At 41.1% G+C, this 13,081-nt stretch overlaps 2 protein-coding genes across 2 annotated transcripts in view; both read right to left on the bottom strand.

Annotated features, from left to right (window-relative positions):
- LOC125892546 (cysteine-rich venom protein) overlaps nucleotides 1–1,998 on the bottom strand; it is a 201,552-nt gene extending 199,554 nt beyond the window's left edge. Inside the window, exon 1 of the mRNA XM_049582532.1 lies at nucleotides 1,906–1,998. The gene's annotated coding sequence lies outside the window, so the exon portion shown is untranslated. The remainder of the gene's footprint in view (nucleotides 1–1,905) is intronic.
- A 2,923-nt stretch (nucleotides 1,999–4,921) lies between these two features.
- Nucleotides 4,922–9,187, bottom strand: LOC125893221 (vitelline membrane outer layer protein 1 homolog). Its single transcript, XM_049583782.1, has 4 exons — nucleotides 8,922–9,187; nucleotides 8,012–8,124; nucleotides 6,497–6,803; nucleotides 4,922–5,008 (listed from the first exon to the last, which is right to left on the bottom strand). Exons 1-4 carry the CDS (start codon nucleotides 9,129–9,131, stop codon nucleotides 5,006–5,008), a joined length of 633 nt encoding a protein of 210 aa, XP_049439739.1. The 5' UTR covers nucleotides 9,132–9,187; the 3' UTR covers nucleotides 4,922–5,005.
- Between the last annotated feature and the right edge of the window lie 3,894 nt (nucleotides 9,188–13,081).

Genomic DNA, 13,081 nt, shown 5'->3' on the forward strand with positions numbered 1-13,081 from the left:
GCTTTAATGGCATTTAAAAACTAAATCCCTTCGGGTTAATAAATGCTCAATATCCAGGTTTTCCCTTTTATTCCCCTTAAGGGGTACTCCCCCTGTTTTGCACCTACAGTAAAGGCAGGATGGATGAATATTATACTCAAGCAGGAATGGATTACTGAACGGGCCCACTGGCCTCCACTCGCAAAATGTCAAATATCAAATTAACTTGTCTCAGCTAGGAAGAGACTCAAATTGACCACAAACGGACAAAAAAAGACAACAAAGAGATGCAAAGGAACCGCGAAGAGACACAAAATAACTACAGAGAGACACAGAATGCAAAAAAGACACTAAATTACCTCAAAGAGACACAAAATAACTACAAAGGGACATTAAAATGCCCCAAAATGAAACAAAATGATCTTGAAGAGACATAAAACCACAAAATTATGCATAACAACTACAAAGAGATGCAAAACATGAATGCCTTATATCGTAACCTCATAGTTGATTCACTCCTTGTCTGTTTTTCTTCACATGGCTGGGATGCCCATACATTCAGTAAAGTTAGTGTGCAATGCACTGTAATGTTTATTTACTGATCTATGTATTGATGCATATAAATCATTATTCTTTGCCTGGTTCTCTTGTGCGTCAGTACACACGGGATCACACGAAGTACCAGTGTGCGTCATCTTTTGCCCATGTATCGATCTCTGACATATCACTACCGTTGGTTGCTGCGTGTTTCTGCCTTTGAGTTTGCGTGTGGTCGGGGTACATTGTAAAACTGAATTGCCCTTCTGGGATAAATAAAGCTGTCTGAACTGAAATGTGCTGAAAACCACCACAAAGTCTGAGAGTCCTGCCTCTGTGTGGGAACATATCTGTGCCCAGGGGTTCACTGTCTCAAGTAAAAGTACAACTAGCTTCTTTTAAGACAAGTGCTCATCTGCCCATCAGAATAATGCCAGAGCATTTGCTGCTCTCTTGGCCCGCTGTATTATTCTACTCAGCTGGAAATCAACAAAGCCTCCCTCATTAATACAATGGATTACAGAGATGATGAGCACTCTTAAATTAGAAAAAGATATTCACTGAGACAGTCGTTTTCAAACTTTTTGTGCCCAAAGCACATCAAAGAGCAAGGCACACCTGTATTTATATCTGTGCACCGTAGCCTCTATAAGGTGTTTTCACTCTTATCATGACATAAACATTTGTTTTTATTTGCTAATATCAAATAACAATTGATAACCAGCTGTTACTTGTGGAATATTTAACAAAATGATTCAAGAATTGATTTTAAACTTTTTAAAATGACATCAAAGCACCAATAACACATCCATTTAAACAGGAAGTAATGTAGGATAATGTGATGTGTCACTCACTTACAATTCCCACACCTGAACAGAGACAAGTAAACTGTAACTCTGCACCTTTTCCTCTGAATGGAGAGATCAAAATAAAGTCTGTTAAAATGTCCTTGTGTCCAAACACAGACATAAATCTTGTTTCTTTAGTGACATTTGCAACCTGAGCACACAACTGATTATCATTATTATTATAATGAATATAAAACCACCTTCCTCAGTGAAGCCTTGCTAGATTTAACCAGAAAACAGACCAAACTTAAACAATTACATTAAACTGGCCAATAAATAAAGTGTAAAATGACACACCACAAGGAGTGCATCATGACTTGCACAACCTGCCACTTACTCAACCAACAGCACAATTAAACATCACCAATGCAGACAACATCATCATGTAGGCTACTGTAAACTCCACAGCAGCTGCAGCCACAAACACACCCATGGCTGTACAGTTTCTGCACAAACACACACACAATACTAGCTTCTGGGCAAAGCAGTGCTCCTTTGCGTCCTCTTCTCTACAGGTGCAACATTAGCATGTTGTACTCACCTGTCTGAATGTCATTCTGAGTCTTGTGCACCATGAAGTCCTCCTCAGTCCAGTTAAACGTCTCTGCTCCTTTATTCTCAGTCCATAAAAAAAATCAGTTCACTCTGTGTCGTTGAATTAGCTCTGCAGTTACAGCAGGGATTACTGGCAGCAGAAAGGCCTCACACACCTCTCAATGATGACAAAAGCTCCATTATTAGCGTATGAGCATTAGCATGTTAGCCACACCCAGCATGCACCTGGCAATGTGTGGGTGAGTTTGATTTGGGTCACTTAGTGTGCCCACTGGGTGGTGCTGGGATTTAGGGATATCTATTGTGAGAAAAAAAATATATATAGTACTAATAACTATGTTTTCATTAGTTTATAATCACCTTGCTCAAACTTACTGACAGCATTGGCGTGTTAGCATTTAGCATGTTAGCCACACCCAGCATGTAACTGGCAACGTGTGGGTGAGTTTGATTTGGGTCACTTAGTGTGCTGGCTGGGTGGTGCTGGGATGTAGGGGGGTATCTATTGTAAGAAAAAAAATATAGTACTAATATGTTTATATTAGTTTATAATCATCTGGCTGTAACTAACTAACTGAAGACATTAGCATATTAGCATTTAGCATGTTAGCCACACCCAGCATGTAACTGGCATTGTCTGGGTGAGTTTAAATTGGGTTTGGCCGGGTGGTGCGTTCATATTTAGAGGCATCTAGTGGGAGAAATGATATATTTAATACTTATGACTATGTTTTTTATTACTTGAAGCTAATAATTGTTGTTTTTGTTACCTTAGAATGAGCTGTTTTCTTCATGGAGCGGGTCCTCTTCCACAGAGTACCCCATATTAATCTACAGTAGCCCAGAATGGACAAACCAAATACTGGCCCTAATTCTCTACCTCACTGCTAGATGCCACGAAATCCTGCAGACTGGACCTAAATAAAATCTACGGCTGCAACCTTATGTCTTTTAGTTTACCTAGGTACAATACTGCTAATCTTTACCCATAATAACTTAATTCTTTATTAAACTGTATTCTGTCCCAGTCTCAGTTTATCAGGATGTTTTCATGTGACTTTTGATTGTACTCTGAAACAGATGTGATTTTAAAAGTAGCAAAGTACAATACATGAGATAAATAGTATGCTCAGGACACACAAAAAGCCTTCGTTACAGGAGTAACAGTGAATGTAATTTGTGACCCATCTCCACACCTTAAGGTGAGATTTAATGAGATGAAGAGTACTTCTAGGCCTGAGAAATAAAACAGCTGTGTAATGAAAATAACCCAGATAATATCACTGTGACGCCATCAGGGTTATTTTGAGGTAGGCTTGAGACTCAGATTAAACAAACCGTGGTACAAACAGGGGTCATAAATTTGTAATTCCACACTATCCGAGAGTATTGTATTTTTAATGTATCAGCTTGTTCCAACTGTTATTTGGACTAGATTATGTTTCTATATATCTGTATATCCAAACCATAGTCTCCATGTTTTTATGTTTTGTTAAGTAAATATATTCCAGATGTCTTGTGCATTATTTTATATACATTTCCCTAAATTTCAGCCCAACATTGCTGATATTTTTGGAAACTTTCAGATCTCTGCTACAATTTAAAGTTCTGTGGGTTTCAACCAGGGGTGTCACAATACAGGTACTGATGACAGCCATGATATTGGCAAAAAGAAATACTGATGTCATGTTAATAATACACATATGATCATATCATGTAAATAATCCAACGCCTCTTTAATCATATCTGTATCTTTCCATTCCCACTTTCCCTCTCCACCTCCCCAATATCGTATAAGAGTGTAATTCATTTACAAAAAAAAAGAGATAAAACGCACAATAGACAAAATTAAAGATGAATTTGACTGATAATAATATTATCATTTTCTAATTTTATAAAGATGTTGCAATAATTTCACTACTGTGAATTCTTTGGGCCACAATAATCATATAATGAAAATCTGATATGGTGCCAGACCTTAGTTTGGCTGCACAGCATGTGTTTTTTAATGACTGTCACACAGCAGTGAGTCACTGAGGTTTGTTATTCAGGCAAAATAAGCCTTTTGAAGATGACACACTGAGCTCTCAGAACTTCAGACGGCATTTGTGTGTATTTTTTAGACAAAACAAATGATGGATAGAGCTGTATTTACATTGTTCACTTGAAATGAGCGCCTCATGCAGCTGTTTCATAGTCAGCCCTCCTCCTGCTGATATTAGCATATCCGTTCTTCCAAGAAGACCAACAAGTGCACTTGACGACTAACTCCAATAAGTACACTTTGAACTTAGATATGAGGTCAGTTTGAGTTTATTACTATAACAGATAGGCACTCTGTAGCTGTGTGTTAAAGACTATAATCACTTTGCCTCGACTTGCAAAATCTTCTGAAAACCATTACCGCAGTGTTTGATAACGTCCTCGAGTTCCCTCCCCAACCCTCCGCACACACTCTGTGTTAGCAGATTAACTACTCACCGATTAATTAACACAATTACCTCTGTGTGTGCCAATCGGCGTCTTATCAACCTTTGTCAGGCCTTAAACTGTAAATTAATTAATATCCCCTCTCTTGTCATTTCTTAATTACCTAAGTTCCAGCAGGAATTCTGGGAAACGCCTGTGTCAGCGGCTCTGTTTTGTGCTCATGCTTATTATGACTTTGCTGTGAGCTCATTGGCTCATTAGACAGGATATGAAAACATGCCGCTCTCATGCTGATGAGAGGTGATGAGGGGGTGACATGATGTAAAAAGAGGCTCTTCAGTCGAGGGCTCGATTTGAAGCGGCACTGCTTAATCTTTCTGTTTTTCCTGCTGAAGGTGACACTCAACTTTGTTTAGAGAGCGGGATGTTTTGACAAATAACTGGCAGTTTATTGTAGACTGCTGCTAAACTCTGATCTCAGTCATGTTTGAGATTTTAAAAAGGAAGAAACTGACACCACACACACATTGAGACTTTCAGGTTCTGGAAGATCATGGCAGAGACAGCAGCGATTCAGATGAGCTTTTTATTGTTTGTCATCTTTGAGTTCAGGGTGACGGAGACGGACTGGATTCAGGTCTGCTCGATGTTGCTGATCACTGTCAATAAAACACATAACCATCAATGAATAGTTGTCACATGAATGTATAGACAGAATAGATGTAGTCTCCCTGCAAACTTCTTACACATTCAAATATTACCAAACACACCTAAACTGTACATCCCAAATTACAAAACAAGCTCACCTAATGGTCCATTTAGAAGCCATTCAGTACCTTTAAAGGTCTAGTGCGCAGGATTTAGTGGCTTCTAGTGGTGAGGTAGCAGACTGCAACCAAATGAAACTTCTCTCGTGTGCAGGGGAGTAGGAGAACTATGAGGGCTGATGCAAAAACACAAATGGCACTATCTAAAGCCAGTGTTTGGTTTGTCCGTTAAGGGCTACTGTAGAATTCCATGGAAGAGGCCCCGCTCTGTATGTAGATATAAACGGCTCATTATAAGACAACAAAAACACACTGATTCCCAGTTTCAGGCAATTATACACTAATATAAATATAATTGTTGATGTTAGCTTCCAGGCGGCATGGTGCTGCAGTGGTTAGCACTGTTGCCTCAGAGCAAGAGGGCTCTGGGTTCAAATCCACCAGCCGTTTGGGCCCTCTCTGTGTGGAGCTTACATGTCAGTGTGGGTTTTCTCGTGGTTCTCCAGCTTCCTCCCACAGTCCAAAGACATGAGTTTGGTTTACTGATGACTCTAAATTTCCTATAGGTGTAAATGTATGCTTGCATGGTCATCTGTTGTGCCACAGGACTGCTATGAAGTCCCTTCTTTACACCACCTTTGTATTTTTTACACAGAACAAAACAACGACGGCATCATGCCATTCCAATGTGTGATTTCAGATAGCATGCCATCATCACCAAATCTAAAGAGGCATGACAGGCGCGACATGTAACACAATAGCATCTGCCTCTAGCATGACAAAGAACAAATGGATCGGCAGTGCTTTGTAAACAATAGCAAAGGCGTAACATGGCAATAACAATCATTTACTGTCTCTGTCATATAGTGGCTGATCCAGTTCCTCTGCTCAGAGGGTAAGAAGCTCCCGGACCTTATTGTTTTCCCAATTCGTGGACATTTTCAGCTGTTGTTCTTCTTCTTTGAGTTAGCCTCTAACTGCTATCAGCTACTTTTAAAATCTCCCACAGTGGGTTGCATGCATAATATGTTGTCAAAACGTCACAGTCATGCTGCCCATGATCCCATCCTGCCAGCTTTACCATTTATAGAGACATTGTTTCAGTGCAGTTACTACCTCAGAGGCAAGACAACTCTGTCCCCCAATTCTGCAATCGTACCCCTCATACAGAAAAGCAAGGCGGAATAACAGCACGATATTCCTGCCTTGGACAGGCAGTGTAAAAGGGTCTTATGTGTCACTCTTATGATAGTCTGGCAACCTATCCAGGATGTACCCTGCCTCTCACCCAGTGACAGCTGGGATAGGCTTACCAACTGTAGTTTTAACCCCTCAACCACTTTTGTGTTTTGGTTTCTATTATATAATCCTCTGTCCTACCTGCTGAGGCTTGGCACAGCAGTGGAAGCGCACATCATTGAGGGTGGAGTCGTCCAGGCCGTACTGGTATTCCTCCATCTTCGTCTCGATGCCGCAGATTCCTCCATCCTGACACTCCTGGCTCCAGTGGCCGTACTCTCCCCAGTCCATGCCACGCCCCTCCAGCGTCGGGTTGCTGCTGCAGCGGAACTTGATGTTGTTGACAGCCGTGTCATCACCGAACAGACCCTGATGGGGCTCCACGCGGAGCTGGAAAGAGGTGAGCACACCACTGGGGCAGTACTGGGGGTGGGACCAGTCACCGAAGCTGGACAGGGGTGGAGAAAATACAAGAGAATTATGACGGGGGAAAAAATCAGGCTGAGATCCAAAATGAGGGCTGGAAACACTGGAGGGAAGTCAAGACATTTCAACATCTGAACACCTAATTTGCAATCCTGGCAGAAGCGGCGCTTTCATTTCCCCTCTGAACATGATGGGAAACTGCCAGTCGGCAGCTTCCTGCTGCTTTCAAAGTGTCTACTTTATTTATATAATTCTAATTTAACCTTTATAGAACAGCCAGGTTAGTCCCACTGAGATCAAGGATCTCTTACACCAGACAGATCTGGCCACAGCAACAAACAGCTGCATGTTTAAAGACTTCAATAAAAACATTTCAGCATAAGTGGGAGACGTGCTCAAAGGGGGCAAAGGAAAGCATTTCTATTGATGTGTTCATTGCTGTCTAACATTAGAGTCCCTCCTACTGAATACTGGCTCCTCAAAAGAAAACTCATGTGATCAGCTGCGGCATATTGAGGCCTAGATTTTGGAGGAAACATAAGATCAATGAATAATGTATGTGGCCTTAAACAGCCATTCAGTTTTATAGCAAGGGCAGTTGTAACTTATGATTTTCATTCATTCATTTTTTTGCCGTAACTGCTTATCTTGTTGGAGTCACCAGACTATCACAGGGCTGACACATAGAGACAGACAACCATTCACACTCACATTCACACCTACGGACAATTTTGTGTCACCAATTAACCTGCATGTCTTTGGACTGTGGGAGGAAGCTGTAACCAGGAACCCTCTTGCTGTGAGGCGACAATGCCAACCACTGCACCACATGCTGCCCAATTAATGGCTTTATTGATGGTTATTGTGTGTTATGATGGTTAAATAGATGGTCTAATAACAATGAAAACCGAATTGCTGTATGCAAAACATGCAGGTCAGGAGTTACAGATGGAGATGCAACCTCCAACTTGTTTTAATAAGCAAATAAATACAATTTAATATGTTCTTATTCTGTTGTTAAAACGGTGTTACATATGATGACGAGCGTGTTATGACTTGTTAAGGACTTGAAACTCAAAGTTCAGGACTTGGGACCTGACTTGATACCTGCCAAGACTTAAGACCTGTGACTAGTGACTTGCAGAACACTAACATTTCCCACCTCTGGTTATGAGCCCTTTCTAAAGTCTCCCTCATAAGGATTAAGTGGTATCACTGTGAGCCACTCACTAGCCAGTGTGGGATTCAATGGAGTACAGGAAGCTTCGGTTCCCATCTTTGGCGCAGATGAGGCGGATCCCATTTAGGGCGGTGTCATCCGCCCCGTACTGGTTAGGCTCCACCTGAGGAAACAGAAAAGAGTTCCCAGAAGCAGCTCTGCACAAACCAGCTTGTTATCTTATTTCGGTGAAACGAATCTGTTGTGACATTCACATCAAGTGAAAATATAGATTGTGCAGAGTGTTTGTCATCTATGCAGAGAGGTGTGTGTTTGAGACAACACGAGGCTTTTTCCATTCAGAGTTCATCTCAGCGACTGAGAGTTGTCACACATATGTGTATAAAGGATTATTTTGCAGATGCTGTATTCTCAGATCTGTCAAGATTGTGTGTTTCTGCAGCTGGAGCTTCAGATATTAAACCCCACCAAGAAACCTTAAACGACAGGTTCACAGGTTTTCAAATTATACAAACTATACTCAGATTTATTCATATTTTCACTTTGAAATAATTTGTGGTTGCTGTAATTTTTCCTCCTCTCTTTGTTGGTTGTGAATGATACAATGGTGGACAAAATCCACACTGAAATGCAAAAATGCGTTCTCAACTTCAGCTGAAATTAATATGAGGCTTCAGCAAAATTAAGTGGGTTTAATGCCGTTTACCTGTCAGTGTTGTTGCTGATCTTCAGTGGAGGAACAGTAACACAAGGAGGGAATAAAGATTGCAACTTTAGAAGATACCTGATTGATCTGACTGCTGCTAACACTGCCCTGTTTACAAGTAGAAATAAATGCATTGGAGCTATGAATGTGTGACTTAAGGTCTCTCTTTTTAATATCTGCCTGTTGTTTGTGTTAGTTTTTCTCTTTGTCTTGCTGCAGAAATTCGTAATACGTGAAAGAGTCAGTGTCTTTACCCTGAGACTGAATCCAACAGCAAAGAACTTGTCAGGACACATCTCAGGCCAGGTCCAGTTTCCAAACTGCTCTCCATTGTTCACAGTGAGCAGAGAGCTGTACGGTCTGCTGTTAAAGGCGGCACCAGCTCGCTGCAGAAAGGTTTTTTCCTCACAGAGCCCACTGGACAACATGGCTAGCATGGCCACAACGATGAAAAGACTTGCCATATTGACAGCAGTGAGTCAGTGTTTCACTCTGAAATGCCAACTAACAAGTACCAGGGGTTGAGGCTCTGGGCTCTTATAGCTTATCAGTCAATTCCAAAATAGACCACTTGTATCAGGTTGAATCATTTACAGAGTCACAGAGTGGCGTGGGATTGAACAGCTGGTGTTGGAGAAAGAAAGGTTTTTCTCACTGAAGTTCACAGACACATGGGGCCTCTGTTAGGCTTCAAACCATTCATCTTTTACATTACAACATGCAGTGAGTCTAATAAGAATTTAACATGTCTACATCACTACTTTACAAACATGATCCACGAGATAAGTTTCAGCAGCAACAAAACCTTTTACAAGTTATGAAGTCTTGTAATCGATTTCACAAGGACCACTGTTGTATCAGAATAATAGTGTATAGATTGAGAAGTGCAGTGCCGGTAAATAAGAGATTAGAAGAAAGGGTTTATTTTGTCTCACAGGGATGTGTGCAGACATCACTTCTTATCACTGGAAACTGAGAAAGTCCATTTTTAGGAAGGAAAACAGCCTTATACTCAGATTATGGTGTCACTGATAAAGCTGTCCCTGAATTCATATCATCCTCTTCCAACCCAATCGCCAGGAAAAATGTGAGCGTTGTACATTTGCACAAACCACAGATACATTACATTTGCACGTTATTGTGTAACAGATACTTTAAAACCTAAGTTTAAACAGTGTGTAAGATTTAGGGAATTTTAGGGGCTTTGCAGACTGCAGCCAGTCAAAACTTCTCCCGGTTAGTATTCCTTCAGTGTTTATTGTTCGAGAGGTTTTTACCAGGAGCCGAGTTATCCACAGAGGTGCTTTGTTCGTCTTCGCTGTTTGGGCCACTCGCCCAGCGCCTGCTATGTAGTCTTACCTTTCTTCTCTGATAACTTAATGTGTGCTCACTTTATTTCTGATCCACATGTAGAGGAGGTTTTTGCCGTAAGACAAATTATGACTCAATGATTAACACCAGTAAAAACACAGAATAAAGCAGTTTCACATTAGAAATCAGCAACTGTTAATGCACCTGCTAATGTGTGCTCACCTTTTTTTTCTGATAACTTAAGATTTAGATGTTCAGGTTTTTTTCAGGGGAGCCCAAATATCCACAGAGGTCTTCTCCTCTCTAAAACAAGCGGACCAGGGGACTCAATTATAAACATTGTGTATGCACAAAACAAGGCCTGAAAGAGGCCTAGGCCACTTCCGACGCAAAAGTTATGATCTATAAAGCTAAACTTGAAGGGAGAAACTTTGACCCATGCTTACGAACATTAAGGAGACGGGAAATTGGCACTGTAGATGGTGAGGTGGAAGCCTGATTGTAGAAACTGGCTTTTGTCTGTACGTACATTTATTAATATAGATCCTATGCACTGTTTTATAGATGAGACAGGTGATTTAAACTGGTAAAAACACAAAAAGAAGCAGTTTTAAATTGAAAAAGTCAGCGTTTTTTCTGATGCAGCCCATTGCAGAGGGGCTGCTTATTAAAGTGGTGAAAACGGCAAAATGCAAATAGTCCAGTCTGGGGCCAGTGTTTGGTTTGTCTGTCCTGGGCTACCGTAGAAACATGGTGGGGCAACATGTCAATATATTCCTCTAAATCCTACACACTGGACCTTTAATACTAAAGCTGACCAGCATGACACTATTGTGTTGCGCTATTAGTATTCTCTGTGTTTAATTTGAGTTTCTAATTAAAGATTTTTTTTTTAAATGCGTCATACAGACATATAAAGCCAATATATACTGATGTGATGTAAAGATGATGAGTCTTCTTCCAAGGTGAGGCAGTTATTGTAAGTGACAGTTCTGACACCTTAATCCTACAAAATGATCATAACACAACGTTGGAAAAATGTATGGCTCCTTTTTTTGAAGGATAACGTGTCAGTTGAGTCCTTGGTTGGCAGAAATGATGAAGGAGGAGCTCTGCCATGTCAGGGGGCCACCTCCATAATAAAACAACAGCATGTCATCTTCCCACAGTGCCATTTTTCTCCTCCCTCTGTAGGTCAGGCTCTGGGTCATCAGCTTCAGTACTTCATATTTAAACCTACAGCAGAGCTTAGCAGTCTTATTCTGTTAAAACCTCAATAATTCTGAGGGATGACTCAAAGATGTTTGTCCTTGTCGGCCTAATGGGCTGAAGTGAAACCTGCAACATTACAAGAAAGTGTTATAAAACCTCATGACCTGTTTTATTTCATACCTTAACTATACCAGTTTTACAGTGTAATGATGAATCCAATGAACTCTCATTAATGTCAACGCACCTCTGTTTCCTCCAATAGTAGGCAGCTCCACCTGCGGCGACAGTGAGGCCGATGAAGAAGAAGATGATCCCCACCGCCATCTTCAGGTGTTTAGCGTCCAGTGAGGAGGTGTCTAAGGTGATTAAGAGAAATAATGACAGTGAAAACTTAATCTGCTCACAGATCCTGTAGTAGATCAGAGAAGTTTACAGAGATGCCATTATCTGTATCTGCATCTGTATCTGTATCTACATCTGTATCTGTATCTGTGTCTATAGCCCTTTTTAAATAGGAATTGTGCAAATTTGCAGGAAAGCCCAATCAGTCTTCGTTCAGCATTAGCAGTATAAAAACAAAATTGGGGAGTGCAGCAAAATGCCGCCTACCTACTTTTGTTCATACAGAATGTGCCTTTTTCGCGTAGCTCAGCGTATGACATAATGTGACGAGGGAAGCCTCGACTGGTCAGTCCTTTGGCGATTCTCTTGTAAGTCGGCCCGTCCTTTACTCTTACCGTCAACTAACGGTTAATGGCCTCTTTGTTTGCGCGGACAAGGAGGGCACGCAATTCTTTGTCTCCCCAGTTGCTCATCTTTACAGTGTCTGTCAGGTTTGTGTTTCCCTCTTGCTACTAGCTGCTAATTCCTGCTATCAGCTGTTTCCTGTTTATCCACCGCCAGTGGGTCGCACGTGCGGCGTCATCAACAGCTCCTCCCACAAGTCTTCAACAGCCCCACCCATTGCGGAAGGGCTCCTTGTTCTTTTTAAACCAAAAATGTTCCACCAATATGTCTACCCTACGAGGCGGAAAATTGGGCACCTTGGATCAACTCGCCAATCCAGCTCTATGTGTCTAAACGCTCGCAGCTTGACGGCAAAACGGCCCAACATTCGCCGAAAATCTGGCAGCGTAAAAGGGGCTTAAGACTCTTTATTAGGAAGTACTCATTTGAGGACATTGGGACTTAATTATCGTTGACAATGTTTACAATAATTAGAACAATTGTTTTTTACACTTATCAGGTCCTAGTGATCCAAAATAGCAAGGAGAAACTGAAAATGCATACCAGACAAAAGATCAGGTCTCAGGAGGATAAATTAATGATCCTCAAGCAATGTTTAGATAATTGGAATTAGTTTATCTTGCGATATAAAACAAATAACATCTGTTCGCTAGCATGGTCACACCAGTCCACTTTTTAATTGTTTGCTCAGACACACATTTGAGGGCTTAAGTGAACTTTTCTTTCTACTCTAGAAGATTAGAAGTGAACATTTTGCATCACACAACTTTGGAGAGGAAGAGGATACGATAAGGTGTCCCTCTAAATGTGGAAAGGAATTCCACCACAACTGCATTTTGCATCTGACGAAGCTTTTGCAAAAGTTCATTACGGACGACCTTCTCTCTCACATTCATCTTTTCAGTTTCGACTCCCACTCTGCTTTCCTTACAAATCTCTCATGTCAACACAGCAGGTAAACGAACCCGCTGTTCACTGCTGTTCTTAAAATATCTGTCAGTCAGACTAACAGCTCTAGTGCTAGATATATGGACTCCAAAGCAAGCGTCAGAGAAAGCAGGTGAGGTAAATGGAGCTTGAATCATGGTTCAAAGCAGAGGTCGACAACAAGCAGTCGATCAGTGAAGGCAAACAAATCCAAAAA

This window comes from Epinephelus fuscoguttatus, linkage group LG8, assembly GCF_011397635.1.
Source record: "Epinephelus fuscoguttatus linkage group LG8, E.fuscoguttatus.final_Chr_v1".
Lineage (NCBI taxonomy): Eukaryota > Metazoa > Chordata > Actinopteri > Perciformes > Serranidae > Epinephelus > Epinephelus fuscoguttatus.

Bases quoted from the DNA above. Each gene is read 5' to 3' on its own strand.
- LOC125893221 (XM_049583782.1), bottom strand. From the start codon at position 9,131: ATGGCAAGTCTTTTCATCGTTGTGGCCATGCTAGCCATGTTGTCCAGT. The intron at 8,125-8,921 runs GTAAAGACACTG...CTGTTTCCTCAG, and splicing joins CTGTTGGATTCAGTCTCAGG to GTGGAGCCTAACCAGTACGG. The intron at 6,804-8,011 runs GTGAGTGGCTCA...ACCCCTGTCCAG, and splicing joins ATTGAATCCCACACTGGCTA to CTTCGGTGACTGGTCCCACC.